The sequence below is a fragment of the Salvia hispanica genome, chromosome 1, assembly GCF_023119035.1.
Source record: "Salvia hispanica cultivar TCC Black 2014 chromosome 1, UniMelb_Shisp_WGS_1.0, whole genome shotgun sequence".
Lineage (NCBI taxonomy): Eukaryota > Viridiplantae > Streptophyta > Magnoliopsida > Lamiales > Lamiaceae > Salvia > Salvia hispanica.
In genome coordinates, this window is record NC_062965.1 from 24,519,868 (window position 1) to 24,542,518 (window position 22,651).

Here is a 22,651-nt window from a genome sequence, read left to right on the forward strand (position 1 = left end):
TTTTATTAAGTTGTGAGAGGTGAATTATGAATGGAGTAAAAAATAGGAGATTCGCTCCGACAAATTACAAGGGACAGAGGGAATACTAAAAAATACTCTAGATATAAAAAGATTAGTACTAGTACTCCCTCCGTTCCATAATAGTGAAAGCGTTTTTTTCGGCACGTGATTTAAGAAAAATTGTTTTAATTGAGTTAATTAAAAGAAGAATAAAGTAGGAAATAAAAAAATAGAATTATAAAAAAAAGAATAAAATAAGAGATTGTAAAATAAATGAGAATAAATGTGTTGTCTTTTACTAAAAATAGAAATAATTTTAACGTGAAACGAAGGGAGCATAAAATAATAAAAATATTTCTATTAAGATCAGCTTTAATGGATTTTCTAAAAGAAAGTAAAATAGAAATAATTTTAACGTGAAACGAAGGGAGCATAAGATAATAAAAATATTTCTATTAAGATCAACTTTAATGGATTTTCTAAAAGAATAGTAAGACTATTTGTTATAGATGAAAAGAGTACGGCCTCTTTTGCACAATAAGAGTCACATTTGATGTGGTACAAACTAAGTTGAGTTGTATTCCCTTTTGGGACGTCCCAACAAAGTTACGTTATTTTCCTTTTATGACAAAAAACAAAATATTCAATCACTCTTATTTTATTTCATAATATACTTCTCTCTCTCTCTCTCCCTCTCTCTTATCTCTCCTACTTTTTTCTCTTTTCTATTTTATTTTAATTTCATTTAATATGTTCAACACAATTTCTTAATTTATGTGCTCAAAAATTTTGAACTCCCTTCATCCCACAAAAGATGTCATACTTGTGGGACGACACGAGATTTTAGGAGGTTTTATTTTGTGTGTTAAATGGGAGAAAAAATATAATTTTTATATTTATGTCAGAGAGAACTTTTTCCACAAATGGAAATGTGACATCTTTTGTGGGACAAACTAAAAAAGAAAGTGTGACATCTTTTGCGGGACGGAGGGAGTACCAACTTAGTTGGGACGGAGAGAGTACTAGTTTTATAATAAAATGTGAGTGAAATGAGTTGGTAGAACGTGAGACCTACCTAACATTTTATGATAAAAGTGATATGTGATTCTTATCGTGGGACGGACTGAAATGACAAAAGGTGATTCTTACTGTGAAACAGATGTCTTAATATTTTATTTATATGACATGGCATCATCAAACTTTCAATTTTTACTTTTAAATAAAAAAATAATAAGGCGAAATGGTTTTTAGGAAAAAAATTAAAAAATGTTTTCAGTGTTATAAAAAATTATTTTGAATATTGCCAAAGCATAAAGCCAAAATTTAATACTTCTTCCCTAAAAAAACAGCCTCATTAACGAGAAATTGATGAAATAAAAGAGAATGAGAAAAAAATAAGTAAAGTAAGATAGAGACATAGAGAAAAAGTAGGCAAAGTAGTGTGAAAAGATGAAAAAAGGTGAGTAAAGTTATGAGAGAAACTTTTTATTTTTAAAAATATAACTAGTATTTTTTTTGGACGGATGGAGTACAAAATTATTATTATTTTGAATTTTATGACTATGAACACTAATAACCGTAACAACATCGATATGAATGACACGTAAGACAAATAGTTAAAGTTCAACGATATAAAATTTGATGGCGGATCAAAGTAAGGATGACTTAGCTACAATCTGAAGATATCATCCAGCTGGATGGTCGATGAACAATTGCAGCTAGAAAATTTGCCGCGAAAGTTAGTTATGATTTTCTTTATTATATTTTATTTGAAAAATATTGGAATACTTTAATCAGTATATTTTTTGTGATTATTTAAAATTAAATTATTTTTAGTTAACAGTAAAATAATGGAATAAACTGGAATATTCATTTTAAAATATAATGTAAAAAAGTCAACGAATGGGATAATATGGAATCTTCAAATAAAGATTAAAAAAATAATTTTTAACTGTTTTTACTCAGATGCTCTCAAATCAAAAAGTTATTGTTGTTTGAATTTTATGATTATGATCGTGAGCACAAATCACCATAACAACATCGATAATAATGACACGTAAGACAAATAGTTAAAGCTCAACGACATAAAATTTGGCAGTCGAATCAAATTAAGGATGACTTAGCTACAATCTAAAGATATCACCATCCACCTGGACAGTCGATGAACAATTGCTGCTAGAAAATTTGCCGCGGAAGTTTAGTTATGGTTTTCTTCATTATATTTTATTTGGAAAATATTGAAATACTTAAATCAGTATATTTTTTGTGATTATTTAAAATTAAATTATTTTTGGTTAATAGTAAAATAATGGAATAAACTGGAATATTCATTTTAGAATATAATGTAAAAAGTCAACTAATGGGATAATATGGAATCTTCAAATAAAGATTAAAAAAATCATTTTTAACTGTTTTTACTTAGATGCTCTCAAATAAAAAAGTTATTGTTGTTTGAATTTTATGAATATGATTATGAACACAAATCACCGTAACAACATCGATAACAATGACACGTAAGACAAATAGTTAAAGCTCAATGACATAAAATTTGGCGGCCGAATCAAATTAAGAATGACTTAGCTACAATCTAAAGATATCACTATCCACCTGGACAGTCGATGAACAATTGCCGCTAGAAAATTTGTCGCGAAAGTTTAGTTATGGTTTTCTTTATTATATTTTATTTGGAAAATATTGAAATACTTAAATCAGTATATTTTTTTGTGATTATTTAAAATTAATTTTTTTTTTTGGTTAACAGTGAAATAATGGAATATTCATTTAAATACAATTTTCTAAAGTGTTATTATTGGTAAAATAGTCAAATAATGGGATAATATGGAATCTTCAATTAGCATTAAAAATGCAACTTTTAACTGTTTACTCAGATGCTCTCAAATCAATAGGGGCACTGACCGTTTTGCAGAGTGAACAGTTTTCTTCTTCGTTTGAGTCAGTGCTCATCTCTCCTAGCAAATCAATTCCAATGGCTCGCGGTCCTTTCCTAAACGAGATTAATTCTTATACGAATTTCTTTTGTTGCGGAGAATTAGATTTAGCCTTATTTTATCAGTGAAGATTCCAGCGTTCTGGGCAATCCGAGGCTCTGAGTTCATTTTTCACCACATTCGTCGATGTTCTTCTAATTCGTATGCATGTATGTGTAATGCATGTATATTTCCTATCAAATTCCGTATTTTTTCACTTGCATTTCAACTCCGGCTTGGTATCCGATTTGTAGGTCCGGCGAGATTTTGGTGAATTGAGAGTTTTTTTACTCTTATTTGTTTAATTCCGGTAGATGTAGTGGAGCGTGGTGCCCAATTGGGCTCAGAGTTGAGTTGTGTTTTTTTAATTTTTTTTTTATGAATATATATGATTTCGCCGGTGTTCATTCGAAATTTGTAAAATCCAGAAAAGGAAAAGATAGACTGGAGGAGAAATTAGGTATCTTTTTAACTTTGTGCTAAATAAGTTGTGATATTTCCAGTGTTCTGGCTTATTTGGTATATTCCCTTCCAAATTTAGTATATGAATGGTGAATTTGCATAGAGGTTAATGCTGCACATAATTGCAACCCTTTAGGTCTGTGTCTGCTCAGGGCCTCTAGCTGTCATAAGCACTCTTCCTTTCATTTGAGTTGTATTTTGATAGTGGCTTTAGACTAGATTGATAGTAGTCTCATGGATGGGATTTGGGATTACATGGAGCGGATGGGAACTCATGTGAAGCATAATTCTCGAAAAGAAACTGATGTTGGTGGCTTTAAAGCTAAGAAGCATGTGAAGAAGATGTATGAAGCACTGAAGAATGGTAGACACCAGGTTACGCAATCTGGCCAGGCTTACACATGCCCGTACTGCCCTGAGAAAAGGGGAGGGTCCTTCCGGTTTACTGACCTTCTGCAGCATGCAACTTCCATTGGAAGTTGCAATTCGAAGAAAAGGACTGAAAAGAACAAGGCCAATCACCGTGCACTGGCTAAGTACTTGGCAAAGGACACAGCTGCTGGAGCAGGCCCTTCAAAGCCTTCAGATGAGGTAAATGTCCTTGCAGGCATTGACCATCGTGAGGTGTTGGTATGGCCTTGTATTGGAATAATTGTCAACATTCCTACTAGCTTTAGCAATGGTAGTTGGGAGAGTGGTAGTAGTTACTTAAGAGATCAGTTGGTAAGTAAAGGGTTTTTTCCCACCCGTGTGCTACCCTTGTGGAATCACCAAGGCCATTCTGGAACTGCATTTGTTGAATTTGATATGAATTTTACTGGATTTACCAATGCATTGTCTTTTGAGAGAGATTATGAGGCTAATCATCGTGGAAAGAAGAAATGGCTAGCAGACAATGCCAAGAAGCCTGATCTTTATGCATGGCTAGCCCGCATGGATGAATATACTTCTAATAATGTTGTTGGAGAAACTCTACGGAACCTTGCATGCCTTAGAGCCGTATCAGTTATTGTGGGAGAAGAAGCTCGAAGGACCACCATGTGCCCCTACTGCCCTGATACAAGAATGCGAGACTTTGATTATACAGATCTTTTGCAGCATGTGAGTTCAATAGGCAGGTGTAATTCTAAGAAAAGGACAGCAAGAGACAAGGCAAATCACTTTGCAATGGCTACGTACTTGGAAACGAACGTAGTTTCTGTAGCTGGCCCTTCATTGGCTTCTCCAGAGGTAGATGCTCTATCACTGGCTAATCACTTGAAAAGTGAAGAAGCCACCGGCGCCTCAGAGCCTTCTGACGAGGTAGATGTCCTTGTAGACCATGACCATTATGAGATGTTTGCCTGGCCATGCATTGGGATTATTGTCAATATTCCAACTAGCTTCAGCAATGGTCGTTATGTGGGGGAGAGTGGTGGTGAATTGAGAGACCAGTTGGCAAGGAGAGGATTTAATCCAACCAGAGTGCGACCTTTGTGGAATCACCAAGGCCATTCAGGAACTGCACTTGTTGAATTTTGTATGGATATGACTGGATTTACTAATGCCATGTCTTTTGAGAAAGAATATGAGTATAACCTTCATGGGAAGAAAAATTGGCTGGAGAACAACGCAACAAAATCAGATCTTTATGCATGGGTAGCTCGCGCAGATGAATACAATTCTAATAGTGTTGTTGGAGAAAATTTACGCAAGATTGCACATCTTAGAGCCTTATCAGATATTATGGGAGAAGAAGCTCGAAGGACCATTACATGCCCCTACTGTCCAAGCACAAGAAGACGAGACTTCATTTTTAAAGATCTTTGGCAGCATGCAAATTCAATAGGCAGTTGCAATTCAAAGAAAAGGACAGAAAGAAACAAGGCAAATCACCTTGCACTGGCTAATTACTTGGAAAAGGACATAGATATTGGAGCTGGCCCTTCAAATCCTTCTCCAAAAGTAGATGTCCTTACGCTGGCTAAGTCTTTAAAAACTGAAATATCTGCTAGAGCCGGCCCTTCAAATCCTTATGGCGAGGAAGGTGCTGCAAACCATGAATATAATGAGTTGTTTGTCTGGCCATGGGTTGGCGTTGTTGTAAACATTCCAACTAGCTTTAGCAATGGTCGTCATGTGGGGGAGAGTGGTAGTAAAATGAGGGATCAGCTGGCTAGTAGAGGGCTTAATCCAACTAGAGTAAAAACTTTGTGGAACAATGGAAGCCATTCTGGAACTGCAATTGTTGAATTTCGTAAGGATTGGCTTGGATTTACCAATGCCATGTCTTTTGAGAAAGATTATATGGCTGATCACCATGGAAAGAAAAACTGGCTGGCAAAGGATGAGAAGAAATCTGATCCATACGCATGGGTTGCTCGTGCAGATGATTATTTGTCAAATGACATTGTTGGAGAGCATCTTCGAAAGATTGGCGATCTTAGAACCATTTCAGGTATTATGGAAGAAGACGTTCGAATGACCAACAAGCTTATCCACAAGTTAACAAATGCTATTGAGGCAAAGCAATTGCTCTTGCTAGAGATGGAGAGTAGATTAAAGGAGACAGAAACCTCTCTGCACCAATTGATCAAGGAAAATGATAATATTCGTCAAGCTCACAATGAAGGTTTTTCATGTATAAATTTTGGATTTTTTCCACATAACTCAACATTACATTAAGTTGTAAACCTGATATACCCTTTCATGGTGATTAGAGATAAAAAAGATTGAGTCAAGTGCCCGAAATCATTTTCAAAGGATATCCAATGATCACGAGAAGCTTAAATCTCAGCTGGAAATTCAAAAGAGAGATCTTGAGCTCCGAGGTCAAGAACTGATGGAACGGCAGAGACACAACGAAATCGAGAGGAAAAAGCTTGCTGAAGACCTTGAACAGGTGTTGCATATATTTCTAAGATATCATGGTTTATAGTTGTATCTTCACTTATGGCAAATTATATAAATGCATCCATGTTGCTCTATTTGCTTTTTACCATGTAAACATTAGTTGTAATTTTCAAGTCCCACATTGACATAAATTCATGGACTCGTTATATGCATGTATACAGGTATTTTTCAAGTCCCACATCAACATAAATAATATACTCCGTACATGCTAAATATTTATTTGTTAGAGTCACATTACAATTTGTCCGTTTATTTCTTTGTATCCCTAGTTACATTTTCTTTAGTCTATTTAAATGAATTCAATAAGATACTATATTATCTCTATTTGATACAGTAAATGATATTAAATGATAAGAAAGTTTCTCAATTCATAGATTGCACAATATCACAATTTGATATATACTTATCTTTATTAATTGTTAGTTGCTACTTTTGGAATAACTACAATGATTATTAAATTGATCCATCTTCATTTACCTGAGCCTTACCGTTACGAATTTTTACCATCAAGCATGCTGCATGTAGCTTGACGAGCCTGGTAATGTTACAAAGGTACTCTATCAGTCTGGCTTTGAGTTTTGTACTATCAGTTTTACCTGTAAAATGAGAAATAGATGGATAAATGATCAAGTTCTTTCCATTGGCTACGTGTGTTTAATATTTTTTTTATCAGAATGAGTAAGATGTGATTCACTGCATCATTCACTATGTATTGGTCTTTCCTGGTGTTAATATTTATTTAATTGGGTCATGTACCAAGTGTTAGTAACCAGAGGTCATTTATTATGCATATCTGTGTACTCTGTGTTGTCCACTTGTCCTGAAGACAAACTCTTTGTTCTTATGAAATGTATCATGTATGAGAGATCCACCCTTTTGCTTATGCTCTTAAATTAACATCGGTTCTATTACATTGCACACACATCTATTAAACCATTAACACTTGATGGCTATTTGGAGAAAATTGGCTTTTATTTATGTGCACTGTGCCCGAGAATAATGATCATCACTATTTGTCTTACAGAATTCTTCCTTGTGACTAATTGCTTTCAATTGTTTTTAACAGAATGCAGTGAAAAATTCATTCAATCAAGCTGCTGCTGTGGTACAAAGGAAGGTGGATGAAAAAGTAATGAAGCTGGCTGAGGAACAGAAGGTATTATTATTTTTCCTATATTATATAGAACTTATTTTCTTGGATGAAGTTGAATCAATTATGACGAATGTGTGCTGGGCTTTGTGGTCTCAGAAACAAAAGGAGGAGCTCCGTAAGAGAATTATTTTACTGGAGAAACAACTAGATGTGAAACAAGCATTAGAGCTTGAGATTGAGCAGTTGAGGGGAAACTTGAATGTCATGAGACACATAAAATATGAAGGTGGTGTCGAAGTGTTAGATGAAGTTGATTTGATCCTCAAGGCCATGAGAGAGAAGGAAAGAGAGCTTGGAGATTTGGAAGCAATAAACCACAGTTTAGTTGTGCAGGAGCGCATGAGAAATGACGAGCTACAGGATGCACGTAAAGAATTGGTTAATGTTAGTTTGTAACTGTTTTTCGTGAATGGGAACTAAATTTCGCTCCTCAGCATGCCTCTCATTTGCTTTTGCATTTAGCTCATCTTATTTTCTCAGTCTTTGGCAATCTAAATGTATGACTACAAAGACAAGAGTAGCTCACGAGACTGTTGTTTTTCCAGGGCCTGAAAGATATGTCAATAAATGCTCATATTGGTGTCAAGAGAATGGGGGAGCTTGATAGCAAGCCATTTCACGATGTAATGAAAAGGATTTATGGCGACACTCAAGCAGACGAAATGGCAACAGAGCTATGCTCGCTGTGGGAGGAGTATCTTCGAGATCCTGAATGGCATCCTATAAAGGTGGTCTACATTAACGGCAAGCATCAGGTATCCTGTTAAAGCGTATTAAGCTAGTAAATAATTTGTGTACTGCAATTTATATCCTTTTTATTTGCTCTCTCAAACAACATAACTGAACTAGGTCAATTTTTATATTCTCTCTATTTTCCTGATTGCTCCATCTCCTCCTCTTCTTCAATCCTTCACAAAATTCACATTGTGTTGTTTTTATAACATAGTGAACAATTTATTCTGCTCGCTACAGCTTCATTTGTGTGCCACTTCTTTATTGACAAAGCTTGAAATATGCAGTAGGAAATGACCAAATAAATGGTACAGATCATCTCTGTAACTCTGTTGAAGATGACATTTTCAAATTGCTATAGGATTTGAATCCTCTCTCACTCTACACACACACACACACTTAACGTTTAAAGCCAATTCATGGTATTAGATGTCATGCATCATACATTTGTGAATGCAGCATATATTAAGCAAATTAAAGTTACAAAACAGTTTTTGTTCATTCACTGACTGATAATACATTGATGATTGATCTAGTTGTTATATCGGCTTACCTATTAAGAGGAAAATGGAACAATTCTCTAAGCTCTATTACTAGTTTCTCAAAGAATTCTCGTCTTTTTGTTTCAGGCTGTGATAAATGAAGACGATGAAAAGCTGAGAGACCTGAGAGAACATTATGGTGACAAAGTTTGCAACGCTGTGACAGCAGCTCTCTCTGAAATAAACGAATACAACCCGAGCGGGAGGTACGTTACATCAGAACTGTGGAACTACGAAGAAGGTAGGAGAGCTTCCCTCAAGGAAGGAGTCGGGGTTCTGCTGAAGCATTGGAGGTCCTACAGGCGAAAGAGGGGGATGGAGTGACAGGGTTGGAACATGTTGTTGTACTTTTAGTAGCTTAGAGTTGTTCCATTTATTTTCAGCCGTAGCACGGTTGGACCCAAGGGGTGGGGAGGTGCTGGCACGAGGGTCTGCTCAGCCTTGACTTGAATGAGCATGGCTTTTTAGTCATGGTAGAAAATGAATTGGGGATGATGTATAACAAATAAAAGGCTACTATACAAAATAAAGTAAGAAACTCTTGACTTTTCATGTTAGTGTACAAGAGATTTTCTGCAAAAATATGTGATTTTAGGACCAATAACCTTATTATCTCTGTTAAGGCAATAATATAGTTTATTGTTTTTATTGGTGAACATGTTATAAAATTATTTTAGCAATATTTGTATACAAATTTATTGTTTTTATGAAGAATATGTGATTTTAGGACCAACAACATTGTTATCAGTTTTTCTTCTTATATACAAATATTTAATGGATTTCACTCGAATTGTGAAAAGACTCATGTCTATATTGTAGTACTAATAAGTTTTCTACTGGAAAATTGATGATACTTAATAGTTTTTAGTTTCGATTTCATAAAGTCATTGACATTCTCATACCACTAAATAACCTTAATATTATTTGCCAAACATTATTAAATGAAAATATGACATCATTTGGACTGAAATCTTGTGCTAAAACACATAAAACATTTGATTCCACACATTTGGCGTAATACTGAAAAAAAATAATATTTTAAAACAGGAAACTTTGTGTGAGAAATGAGAAAGAATGAATTTTAAATTAAGTTACTGACATTAAAATCACAAACTTAGATCGAATTTATTAGTGTCCACAAAGTTAAAATTTGTGGACTAAAATTTGTGATTTGCACCAATTCTTATTTTCATAAAAACTGAATTACTCAATAACTAGACTTACTTCATCCAAGAAAAATAAGTTCATGATGACAATGATAAATTGGTAAAGTAAGAGAGGGATAAAAGAAAAAAGTAAGAAAGAGAAATTAGTTGAAAAATTGGTAAAGTAGGAGAGAGAAAAAAGAAAAAAAAGTAAGAGAGAAATTGATAAAGTAAGAAAGAGAAAAAAGAAAAAAGTAAGAGAGAAAAATTGGTAAAGTATGAGAAAGAAAAAAGTAAGACAGATAAATTGATAAAGTATTAGAAAAGAGAGAGAGTAAACTAAGTAAACTATAGTCTATATGAGAAAAGAGAAAAAGTTAAAGAAAATAAAAAAAGTAAGAGTAAAGGATAAAAAGTTACTAAATTAACAGAAAAAGTATAGAAAGAGAAAAAAGAGTAATAAAAAGAGTAAAATATGAGAAAAATTTCAGCTGTTGAAATAAGACTATATTTTTTGGATAACCAATAGCGGAAAAATGAGACTATTTTTCATGGACGAATGAATTAATTCACAAGTCTTTTACTTTTATTTCTGTTTTGAGCCTTAACACTTTTAGAAAATTCACTATGGAAATTTTATTACTCCATTTCATGCAAAACAATAAATAATTAAATAAATAAAACATTTCTTTTTTAGGTAAGAAAATATAGAATTAATTATGGAACAATAATTCAAACAGCATCACCGATTCACCGGTACCACCGCATCATAAATCACACCTTGCTCTCACTTTTCTGAGTGCTCTGTTATCAGTGATTCACTGTGCTCTCGTGAACTCCAAAGCCTCTCACTGCTCCTTTGACTCATTATTAATCCCCCATCTCTCTCCTACTCAATTTTCTCTATCTCAACCGAACGAATTTGCATTTCTGGATTTCTGGATACTGATTTCCATTTCCCTCCGGCGTTCGTTGCGCAGTGAATCGTCGATTCACAGGTAGTATTCCGTTAATCTGTCTGCGTAAATGTGCATGTTGAATTGCAGCATAATCTTCAGCTAATTTTGGTCGTGTGCAGTTGGTATTATCTGCTCAGGCCAGTTTTACGGATTCCATGGTTCAAGAAGCTCCCAATTCCAATCAGATAATAATGGGGTACGAAATTGTTTACAGCATATTTAGGTATCAAATGCAAAGGCCGTGTTCGCATTTTTCTTGCTGCAGTATTTGATTTATTTGTTTAAATACATCTGTGCAGGCTGCACAACTCAATGGCAGTCACCTAGCAAGCACGTATTGTGCATTGGCAATATTAAAGACTGTTGGCTATGATTTATCTCAAATTGACACTGAAGTATTATTGAAATCAATGAGAACTCTGCAACGGCCTAATGGATGGTACTATTTAAGTTCATCATTTTTCCCTTGTCATTAATCTATTTCGACGGCTATCTTGTTTGCTTGTAGGGCTTTTACTGCGTGATCCTGCTATTCGTTTTATCTTCATTTTGCTTGGCATGATAACTGATGTTTCATATTTCCTAGTTTTATGCCCATTCACACTGGAGGAGAAACAGATCTCCGCTTTGTGTTTTGTGCAGGTAAGAAAATTCTTTCAATGGATAGTCAAGTTTCATTTTCTTCTGAATGATGATTCAACTGCGTAGTTTTTGATGTCTTCAGCGGCCATTTGTTCAATGTTGAAGAATTGGACCGGCATGGATCGTGAGAAGGCTAAGGAATTTATTAGAAATTGTCAGGTAGTTCCCCTAACTTCTTAACTTAGCTCATCCGATATTCACCAATATTATTTTCAAGAACTTGCCAATTGACTTTGCCTGCAGTCGTATGACGGTGGATTTGGACTGATTCCAGGTGCAGAATCTCATGGTGAGTGGATTTGAAAATCGTCAAATCAGTTCGTTTGCTATAGTGTGGTTTCTTTCAGAAATTATGAACTCGATGAACCTGCCAATTCATCCCCGTTTTTCTTTGTTGTGTTTTGTGATTAAGCAATCAACACTGGTATTTAAGATGGAGACCTTTCACTTCTTGCAGATATTTTTAACACTTACTGATTTGAATTGATTTAGTGTCACAGGTGGTGCCACTTATTGTGCTGTTGCATCTCTTAAACTGATGGGGTTCTTGGGAGAAGATTCACTATCTGCAGAAGCATCCTCTGATGTCATCAACGTGCCATTGCTTCTGGAATGGAGTTTGCAGGTTTATGCTCTACTATGTTATAGTATAAAACATTAGCCAAGTCTATTTCAATGTTGCGGATGCAGAACAAAGAATAAGTGAAGTTAAATTATACCTGGAATGTCGTTTTATTTTGAGTTCAGATTAAGTCATAAATAATTAGGTCTCCTGTCCAAAAGAAGCATGGAATACACTGAATTTGAGAGAATGGTTTTTAACTCTTTCCTTAGCGAGACCTCGTGTGTTATGTTGCAGAAGCAGGCATTCGAAGATGGTGGCTTCCGAGGTAGAGCGAACAAGGCAACTGATACGTGTTACGCCTTTTGGTGTGTTTTAATGATCCTTGTGTGGGTTTTTCTTTTAATCTTTGTCATTTCTTGTATTTGTAACCGAAGTAGTATCAAATTTTTTAGGGTGGGAGGAACTCTAAGGATTCTACAAGCCGATAAATTCATAAACGAGGAAGCATTGCGTGGATTTTTGCTGACTTGTCAATATAAGGTGCTTTTCAACTCTCCTTTTGTGTCTAATAATTGGACTATTATGTTAAGTAGAACCTTGAAATTTTGAAATGCATTACCTCTATTTCCATTGTTTCCCATAACTCGGATTTTTATTTGTCAAAACCATGAAACTCCAAACAATAGCTGCATGCAACAAGAGTATATTGATCTGTCATGTTATTTCTCGACTATTTAGACTGCATATATCACAGATATATATGGTTGCATCAATTTGACACAGTTATTGGTAATGAATCTGTGTAATATGGTACTTTTCATTATCTCCTCTTGGGATCTCTAGTTTTCTTCATGTAGTTTTCATTGTCTGAAAGTTGTGTTTCCGGCTTGACCATGGATGGATCTCTGTTGTGCCAGTATGGTGGTTTCAGTAAATTCCCGCAGATGTTGCCAGATATTTACCACTCCTATTATGGATTTTGCGCATTTAGCATGTTGAGAGAACCTGGTCTCAACCCTTTATGCGTTGAACTGGGTATATCGGCTATTGCTACAATTGGACTTTGAGTGCTGCATTGGCACAAGATCAGACCCGAGTAAAGAAGTATACCGCGATCAGCTACACTAACAGCACCATAACTACAACTTTCTGCAAGAAATTTATCCAGGTCACTGTGTTTCTTTTTCCATTGTCTTGTTTATAAGCCACACATTGCTGTATTAAGTACTACTAACTTATAAGCTTAGTCAAACATCTTTCTTGAATCTTGATACAAATACACTTGTGATGAACTTTGACTCGTTTTGCAATTTAGGGTACGGTCTTTGGAATGTCGAAATATGGTCGACATGTTATATTTGTTTCACGCTTAACACACGATTAAGTTTCGTTATCAGAGAGTTGACATGGCATGCCTTACCGAGTTTTACATTCGACATGTCAAGCTTTTTAGTGTTAATTTCATAATAAATCAAAAGGTTGTGATATTATGATGTAAAACTCGTGTATAATAAACCGAACAAAAACAATAAAGACATATTTCTTGATTATATATTACTACTTTTATTGAGTGTAGACAGCTGAGGTATATTTCATCTCAGCTAGCTGATTATCCTACCTGTAAGAGAACTGGCATATTCTCTCAAATAAATTACTTTCAAAAGGGAATGTCTTATTTATAAATTCGGAGTACTATATCAATCATTACATTTTTCATTTTTATTTTGATCCGTGCAGTAGATATCCTCTCGCCAATTCCGGTTGCTAACCATCGGTCATGGTTACGGTTCCAGTTCCAAAATTGATAGCGTCGGTTTGAATCTGATTGAATCCACAATTCTGATCGGTTAGAATCCGATTGTTGAATTGACAATTCCGATTTAACCATGCAGCCTTAGATTCATTATGAGCATTTTAATGATGGGACATAGTGTTTGAAATAAAAAATGGGAGGAAATATGTCCAAGAAATCTGAGAAAGGAATGATTATTGTTGTTAGGCACATTACTTTAGGTTAGCACGCACGAGACTGTTTTTCACGGGTTAATGTTTGCATTTTGTTCTTTTTGAAAAGGCCAAACCTTACGCTACACTTTCCCACCATTACTTAAATGATTTACGCCCCAAAACTATAGATTGTTTTGAAAATATTCTTATTCACAGTATTACTCATATTGTAACCGATGAAACTCAAATTAATAAGTTAGGAGTTTGAGATCAATTATTTTAATTCGAGAAATAATTATATAATATGTTCGGGTTATATCGTTGTCAAGAGGCCCACACCTACTTTCTTTTCTAATTTCAACTCATCACTGTCACACTCATTCTACTTTCATTTTTGGATATTAGAAAATTAGATGATAAGTTGTGGAATAATAGACCATGGTGTATGAATTGGATAATGGGATTCGAATGATAGAATTTTTGAATTCAAATTATGGACGTAGAATTTAATTTCAAATAAAAAGCTACTTATATTACTAAAAAAGTTAGGTACAAGATTCGGATGACAGATTTTTGAATCAAAATTATGGACGTAGAATTTAATTTAACTCACAATAAATAGTTCATAATTATATAATACTAGTACTAAAAAAATTAGGAATATACTTATTCTACCTTTCACTTAAATAATTTATCAATATTGGCCATCTCTCATTCTATAAATGAATAAAGTTCTCCTTATAACAAGATAATTACGTTAATACGCACTAAATAAACAAATACTAATAAAATCATATAGGATAAGTAAAAGATCCCTTGCAAAAATGAATGCAATCATTCATACAAAACACAAGAGATAATTAATTTCAGGAGCATTTCTTCACAAATTTACATCATAATCTACAAAAACCTCTCCCTTCAACATGCACAACAAAATTTTCCAAGTATACAACAATTAAACTAATACAAATTCAACTCCCACATAAAAAAATTATGAAAAAAACGATCATTTCCTATTCATAACAAAAACAAGAAATCAAATCAGAAAAAAAAAAAAAAAAAAAAAAAAAAAAACTCATCTAAAAAATTCACCTAGAACATTTTGATGAAGAAAAACACTCTTCATTTTCAACTCTTTTATCAATAACCAACTCAATAAACTCCCCATTTTCTCTCTCCTCGCCGCCCTCCTCCCTCCTCCGCCGCTTCTCCTCCGCCTCCCTCAGGAACCTAAACACCGGCGGCGGACTCGCCCGCCTCCGGTTAAACTCCGCATCCCCCTCCCACTCCCCGCCGAACGACGGCGTCAGCGGCGGCGTGAAGTACGGCGGCGACGCCGCCGGCGTCAGAAACGGCGTCTCCAAAATCTGCAGCAAATCGCTCAAATTGAAGCCCCCATCTTCCGATTCCAAATCCTCCTTAGTCTCCTCCGCGATCGTGAAGAGAAATCGCGGGAAGCTCCCCATGTTCTCCTCCGCAAACGGCTTCTTCAGCCAGAGGTCTTTGGACTGCGGCTCGTGGACGGCGGAGGAGGAGGTGGGCCCCCTGCAGAATTGGAGAATGTGCGAAAAGTTGGATCTTTTTTGATGGGTTTGGGTTTGTTGGTGGTTCTTCTTTCGCCATAGGAGGTAGTAGAGCTCGGCGGCGAGGGCGAGGAGGAGGCTGCCGAAGATGATGCATAATCCCAGGCCTAATTTGGTTATGGATTTCATTTTTGTTTTTTGGGGATGAATTGCTATGAGGGAATGGGATTGAGTTTTTTCATTAGTTTGAGAGTGTTTGAGGAATTTGGTTTGTGGTGTGAGAGGGAGTGGGGTTTGGTTTTGGGGGTTGATGAGGTTTTGTGGGGACAAAAGGGGGAGAGGGAATGTGTGTTTGTGTGTGTTTATGGATGGTGATAGGCTGTAAAATGATGGAAAGATTCATAGATAATGGATCATGCAAGCTGTTTTGGTTTGTTTTAGTAAGGGTCTAATCATAAATCCGATATTAGAAGGTGGTGTATGATAATTGAACCGTTAGAACTTAGAAGTGACGGATTTACCTTTCTAGTCCGATCGGAGAGCTTACTTGCCTCTTATTAGAGCATCTCCGATTAGGGAAAGATAATTATACTTCTTCAAAAGTATTGCAATGAATTCAAAGAGAAGAAGGTAAATTAGAAGGCAAACAAGAATAACTAACTTTTTATGTGTAAAGAAGAGGTAAATATCTCTTCTCAAAATTAAGAAGGTACCTTCTCTAATACCATTCCCTTGGAGAATAAAATTTTATGAAGAAGAGGTAAATATGGTATTTATATCTCTTTACTTCTGCATTTATCTTTTCTATTGGAGACGCTCTTATCGAGCTGGAAAATACTTTGTATACCGCTTCTTGATACGAATATATATTGTTGTTCAATACATGGCATATATGATGAAATGGTTTAATGGGAAAGCTGTTAGAAGGCGGTGTATGAAAATTGAATGTTAGGAGTGATGAATTTACTTTTCAACCCATTCAGAAAGTTAAATTGTCTCTTATTATCGAGCTTAAATATGCTTTCTTTCATTCAAATATACTATGTAAAGTATTGTGTAAATTTTTATACGTATCATTTATTTTACTTTATTATTGAGCTCATTTATACTAATACTTACATCTTATTTCTATGGAGTAATAAAATGAAATCTTACTTTATAGTAAATCAAATTTTGCATCATTAATTTAATTCAAAAGCTCATTATCTAACACTACTCATATTCCATACTTCATAAGCTTGTTCACACATTCCTCGTTCATTATACTTTATAGTTTATTGTTCATTTATCAACACTATCTTTACCCAATCAAAAGTAAAAAAGCAAGAGAGTAAAACAATAGAGAAATGACAAGTATGAAAACATGAGTCACATTCGCACTCTTGGTAGGTTGTGTCACGGCCGACGCCAATGCAACGTCGGCCGCTCCTCCGCCAACCCCTCCTTGCCGCACCTCCAAATTAAAATGGTATAGATACGCCTTGAAGATTTCATAATCATTGATTCATGGGTTTAAACACGCTTTTAGCAGGGGATCAAATGGCATTTTATTAAAGCGTAAATTTGTATAACTGTGTAAAATTGGACACTACCAAGAAAAGTGAAAAAGGGTAAGAACAAAAAATGAGTTGAAAAATAATTATTACAATTGCTTACACAATTTATCACATGTGAGCATATCTCGAAATCTGATATCTTTTCAACCATACCAGATGCACCAAATGCACTTGTGTTTTTCAGCATTTCACTATTTATTTCATAACTTTTGTCATAGTTTGTTTGTTTTGTACTAGTATGTTCATACAAAATGTATATCATTAGTATGTGACAGTATTAGAATAAATGTGCTATATCTCGAGAATGTAAAAAGTGGGTCGTGTGCATATAAAAGCAAGAAAGAAATCCTTATCATAGAGTTATTTTTATGTCCTATGTAATGTGATTTTTCTTTTTAGTTTAATGATAAATTGTAACGTTATAAAATCTCAAAACGACATTGTTTGAGGTTCATTTTTGAAAAAATAATACGCATATCAGAGTGACAACCATAGCATTTTCTACCAACCCTTAGGTCTTCCTTGCGATATAAAGTGAATTCGAATGTACTAACATTTTGTATGATATTTTCTAATATGCTATATGAAATGTAACAAGAAAATGTGACCACTATGAGAAAAGAACATGACAGAAATGTCGAATTTGACTTTCGAGTTAAAGTACCAACTATATGACAAAATTATCTAATCCTACTATTCAAGTCTAGATTTTCCTACACACCACCAATTAATGGCATTGCATAGAGAGGTTTATTGTAAACATTTTCTAATGAATATACACTCTTAATCAACCATTCCTAAGTTAGTTGTCACAGTCCAAATTATTTATGTATTGTTATATTCAATGTTTAATTGGCATTCTAAGATAGAGAGGTTTAGAGGTTTATTTGCGCTCATGACCTGTCACAGACCAAATAAAAATCGATTTATTTTACGCTCCATTAGGGTATCTCCAACGGCGCCCTTCCCGTTCGCCCGTCGGGGACGGGCGACCTGACGGGCGGCATAGTGGGCGGGAAGGGCGCCCACGCCCGTCCCGAGTGCCGAGTGCCCCTGCGATGGCCTCGCCCCTCCCGTCGACGGGCGAGTGGGACGGGCGCCACTGTGGCGAAGGTCGCCCGTCCCACTTGGACGTCCGACATTTTAAGTTTTTTTTTTCTTTTTTTTCTATCAACTATGTAACTTTTTTTTCCGAATGATGTATGTTTTTTTTATTATTGAAATATTCGTATTTCCCGTTCGTATTTGTGTCGAATTTTAATTCCGTGCATTTTAATTTAATTGTGGGAAGGGCGAGTGGGAAGGGCTAGTGCAGTGGGAAGGGCGAGTGATGTGGCAATGAAATGAGAGGAGCTAGTGCTGACATGGCATGGGAAGGACGAGTGGGAGGGACGCCGTCAGAGACACCCTTAGTTAATGAGCATTCAAAAGTATGAAAATCCAGAATAATATATGCAGAGGAAGATAGAAATATCACTTTATTATATCACACAAAAAACAAGTACAGAACATATAAAGCAGGAATATAGAAATACTAGTACTACTAAGTTCCGATATTAGACGATAACAAAAACAACCAAGTCCACCAATTATTAAAAGCTTAATCAACTTCCTCAATCTTGGGGCCAGCACCACCGCCGCTGCTACCGCCAGCACCACCGCCAACAGACGGGCCATCTTCATCCATGCCATCAACGCCACCACTGCCCTGATACATCTTGGCGATAATCGGGTTGCAGAGACCCTCCAGCTCCTTCATCTTATCCTCGAACTCATCCGCCTCCGCGAGCTGGTTCCCCTCCAGCCACTGGATCGCACCATCGATGGCATCCTCGATCTTCTTCTTGTCCGCAGCATCGAGCTTCGACGCGATCTTCTCGTCCTTGATCGTGTTCCTCATGTTGTACGCATAGTTCTCCAGCGCGTTCTTCGCCTCCACCTTCTTCTTCACCTCCTCGTCCTCGGCCTTGTACCTCTCGGCCTCCTCCACCATCTTCTCGATCTCCTCCTTCGACAGCCGCCCCTTGTCGTTCGTGATCGTGATCTTGTTCTTCTGCCCTGTCGTCTTGTCCTCGGCCGAGACATTCAAGATGCCGTTGGCGTCAATGTCGAAGCAGACGCTGATCTGAGGTACACCTCGGGGAGCTGGAGGGATCCCCGAGAGCTCGAATTTCCCGAGAAGGTTGTTGTCCCGTGTTCTCGTTCTTTCGCCTTCGTAGACTTGGATCAGAACACCTGGCTGGTTATCTGAGTATGTAGAGAAAATCTGCTCCTTCTTGGTGGGAATGGTGGTGTTCCTCGGGATGAGCACCGTCATGACGCCTCCGGCCGTCTCGAGCCCCAACGAGAGCGGTGTCACGTCGAGAAGGAGAAGATCCTGCACCTTCTGGTTCCCTTCCCCGCTCAAGATGGCCGCCTGAACCGCAGCACCATATGCCACGGCCTCGTCTGGATTGATGCTCTTGCAGAGCTCCTTCCCGTTGAAGAAATCCTGCAGCAGCTGCTGCACCTTCGGAATCCTCGTCGAGCCACCAACGAGCACAACATCGTCAACGCTGCTCTTATCCATCTTTGCATCCCTCAAACACTTCTCCACCGGCTCCATACACTTTCTAAACAAGTCCATGTTCATCTCCTCGAACCTAGCACGAGTGATGGAGGAGTAGAAATCAACACCCTCGTACAACGAATCGATCTCAATAGTCGTCTGAGCCGTCGACGAGAGCGTCCTCTTTGCCCTCTCGCACGCAGTTCTCAACCTCCTCAAAGCCCTCGGATTGTTGCCAATATCCTTCTTATGCTTCCTCTTGAACTCCTGCACAAAGTGGTTCACCATCCTATTGTCGAAATCCTCACCACCAAGATGCGTGTCTCCGGCCGTGGCCTTGACCTCGAAGATGCCTTCCTCGATCGTGAGGAGGGAGACATCAAAAGTACCACCCCCAAGGTCGAAAATGAGCACGTTCTTCTCCCCCGCGCTGCTCGCCTTCTTATCAAGTCCATAGGCAATGGCAGCAGCAGTCGGCTCGTTGATGATACGCATGACGTTGAGGCCAGCAATGACGCCGGCGTCCTTGGTGGCCTGGCGCTGAGAGTCGTTGAAGTAGGCAGGCACCGTGACGACAGCGTTCTTGATGCTGGAGCCGAGATACGCCTCTGCGATCTCCCTCATCTTGATGAGGACCATGGAGGAGATCTCCTCGGCAGCGAATTGCTTCTCTTCGCCCTTGTAGTTGACGATGATCATAGGCTTGTCGGCCGGCCCCGCGATGACCTTGAACGGCCACAGCTTCATGTCGCTCTGTACAGAAGGATCGCTGAATCTTCTACCGATTAACCGTTTTGCATCTGAATCACAGAGCGGAATTCGTGTGAGCAAAAATTCTTCAACACATCACACTAAAAATCACTGATAAATCGAAGAAATTTTTTCCAAATTCGCGTGAGCGAAAATTCTTAAAACACATCATACTCAAAATCAGTGATGAATCGAAGAATTTTTTTTCAAATTCCTGTGAGCGAAAATTCTCAAGCAATTTTCTCTATTATCACCAAATTGAGATTTCAATTCCAAATTAGATAGAGCTATTAAGCAAAATTGTTGAGCTAATAAACACAAACAGCTACAAATTAACCAAAATTATAGCAGATTCAGTCCTCTTCTATAATGAAAACGCAGACAGCTACGATTCACCAAATTGAGATTTAAAATTCGAAATTAGGCAGCTATTAAGCTAAAATATCGAACCAAAACAGCATAAAACACCAACCAACAACACATCCAAGCAGAATCATCAGAAAAAAACGAAAAGACACTTACCGAAAACAGTGTTGGTAGGGTTCATAGCGACCTGATTTTTGGCGGCGTCACCGATGAGGCGCTCGGTGTCAGTGAAAGCAACATACGACGGCGTGGTGCGGTTTCCCTGATCATTGGCGATGATCTCGACGCGGTCGTGCTGCCACACTCCGACGCACGAGTAGGTCGTGCCTAGATCGATTCCGATCGCCGGTCCTTCGCCTTTTCCAGCCATTCTAGCAACTCAATCGAACAGAAGAAGAAATCTGATTTTGAATGCGATTAATCTGCAGCTTTTGAAGTATTTTGATTTTGATTTGATTCTGTAAGCGGTGAAGGAAAACAGAGTATAAATAGTAAGGGAAAGTAATCTAGAGAATTCTGGTGTGTTGGCGCGTGTTTTTGTTCTGGTTAGTTCCAGAGAACACCAATTACTTCTTCAATCCTGGTACTTCCGTCCTCTAAAATATATAAATATTTAATTCGAATATATATTTTAATATATAGTAAAATAAAATAAAATTAAATAAAATAATTAAAATATTATTATTAAAAATTGATCTCAAAAAATAATTTAATTTAAAAATTTATATTGTTCCAAGAAAGAAGGACTAGAAAATATAAATAAATTATTATTACTATTGTATTAGTCTCTATAGTTTTGTGATCCAACTATTCAATTTATGAAATTAATTAGATTAAAAAAATTTGACTAAATTAATTAGCATGCACATATATTTTTTCGATTAAATCTGTAAGGATTCTTTTTTCAACTTTTCGTGTTGTTTTGATTCGAATTGAACTTAATTGACTCAATAATATGTAAATTATATATAAATTTCCAAATTTATAATGTACTACTAATATTTTACTATATCATTTAATTTATGCATATAATGTGAATGGACTCAATAATGTATAAATTATATATAAATTATAGAATATTTATGCGGCTTAGTTTGAATCATAAAATAAATCAGTGAAAATTTTCAAATTGAGTAGTATTAAATTAATAAGAGTATAAGACAATAAGAACAATTAAATAATATTCTGATGATTTTGTGATGTTTATAACTAAACAGATTTAGATTCTTTGATCTTTACATCACACGTTGGAATGATCAATATTGAAGGTTAACTAAACAGTTTCAATTCAAATTATTTGATCTTTACATCAAATATAAAAGGTTTTTTATTATTACAATGACAACCGATATCGATAATCTGGAGAAAAAAGTTTTTTGTTATTACAATGACAACCGATATCGATGATTTGGAGAAAAATGCTTGAATGTTTTTGTTATTACAAGGGCCATGTGAGGGAACTTGAATTTTAACAAGACAAAGTAATTCATTATTTTTAATAGATTTTTATTTGTGTTTGCTATATGTATTTGAAAGAATCATTTAAGAAATAGAATAGTGTATGAATAAATTTAAGAGATTCTATGTTATATGAGTAAAACTTATAAACATTTTATATCTTGAAGTTGCATGTAAATGTTCACAACAGACACATTTATAAGTCTTCTTTCTTAACTAACACCATAATCAAAAACTAAGACTGAATTCACACCCTTAAATTTTAAAATAAGTGGATGAGATTAAAGTCACAAATTTCAATTTATAGTAGACCAAGTATCAACAAAAGGGTAATATCGTTATTATATTATCATATGATAATTCTCGTAGTTTTTATTATATCAACATAATGTATTACAAATATCAACAATATAGCATGAGAATA

The 22,651-nt window shown here is 36.1% G+C and overlaps 4 protein-coding genes across 4 annotated transcripts; 2 read left to right on the forward strand and 2 right to left on the reverse strand.

Moving 5' to 3' along the window:
* Positions 1-2,904: 2,904 nt before the first annotated feature.
* LOC125201035 (protein INVOLVED IN DE NOVO 2-like) lies at positions 2,905-9,450 on the forward strand. The gene is made up of 6 exons (XM_048098909.1): positions 2,905-6,060; positions 6,149-6,330; positions 7,408-7,497; positions 7,591-7,878; positions 8,040-8,249; positions 8,856-9,450. The coding sequence occupies exons 1-6, from the start codon at positions 3,684-3,686 to the stop codon at positions 9,090-9,092; spliced, it is 3,384 nt and encodes a 1,127-aa protein (XP_047954866.1). The 5' UTR covers positions 2,905-3,683; the 3' UTR covers positions 9,093-9,450.
* A 1,489-nt stretch (positions 9,451-10,939) lies between these two features.
* Positions 10,940-13,434, forward strand: LOC125191488 (geranylgeranyl transferase type-1 subunit beta-like). Its single transcript, XM_048088981.1, has 10 exons — positions 10,940-10,943; positions 10,992-11,068; positions 11,172-11,311; positions 11,459-11,514; positions 11,597-11,673; positions 11,758-11,803; positions 12,015-12,139; positions 12,374-12,444; positions 12,532-12,619; positions 12,997-13,434. The coding sequence occupies exons 1-10, from the start codon at positions 10,940-10,942 to the stop codon at positions 13,144-13,146; spliced, it is 834 nt and encodes a 277-aa protein (XP_047944938.1). The 3' UTR covers positions 13,147-13,434.
* Positions 13,435-15,114: 1,680 nt separating this feature from the next.
* On the reverse strand, positions 15,115-15,738 carry LOC125191504. Its single transcript, XM_048088982.1, has one exon. It carries the CDS (start codon positions 15,736-15,738, stop codon positions 15,115-15,117), a length of 624 nt encoding a protein of 207 aa, XP_047944939.1.
* Positions 15,739-18,558: 2,820 nt separating this feature from the next.
* Positions 18,559-21,236, reverse strand: LOC125213081 (heat shock cognate 70 kDa protein-like). The gene is made up of 2 exons (XM_048113443.1): positions 20,926-21,236; positions 18,559-20,453 (listed from the first exon to the last, which is right to left on the reverse strand). Exons 1-2 carry the CDS (start codon positions 21,137-21,139, stop codon positions 18,706-18,708), a joined length of 1,962 nt encoding a protein of 653 aa, XP_047969400.1. The 5' UTR covers positions 21,140-21,236; the 3' UTR covers positions 18,559-18,705.
* Between the last annotated feature and the right edge of the window lie 1,415 nt (positions 21,237-22,651).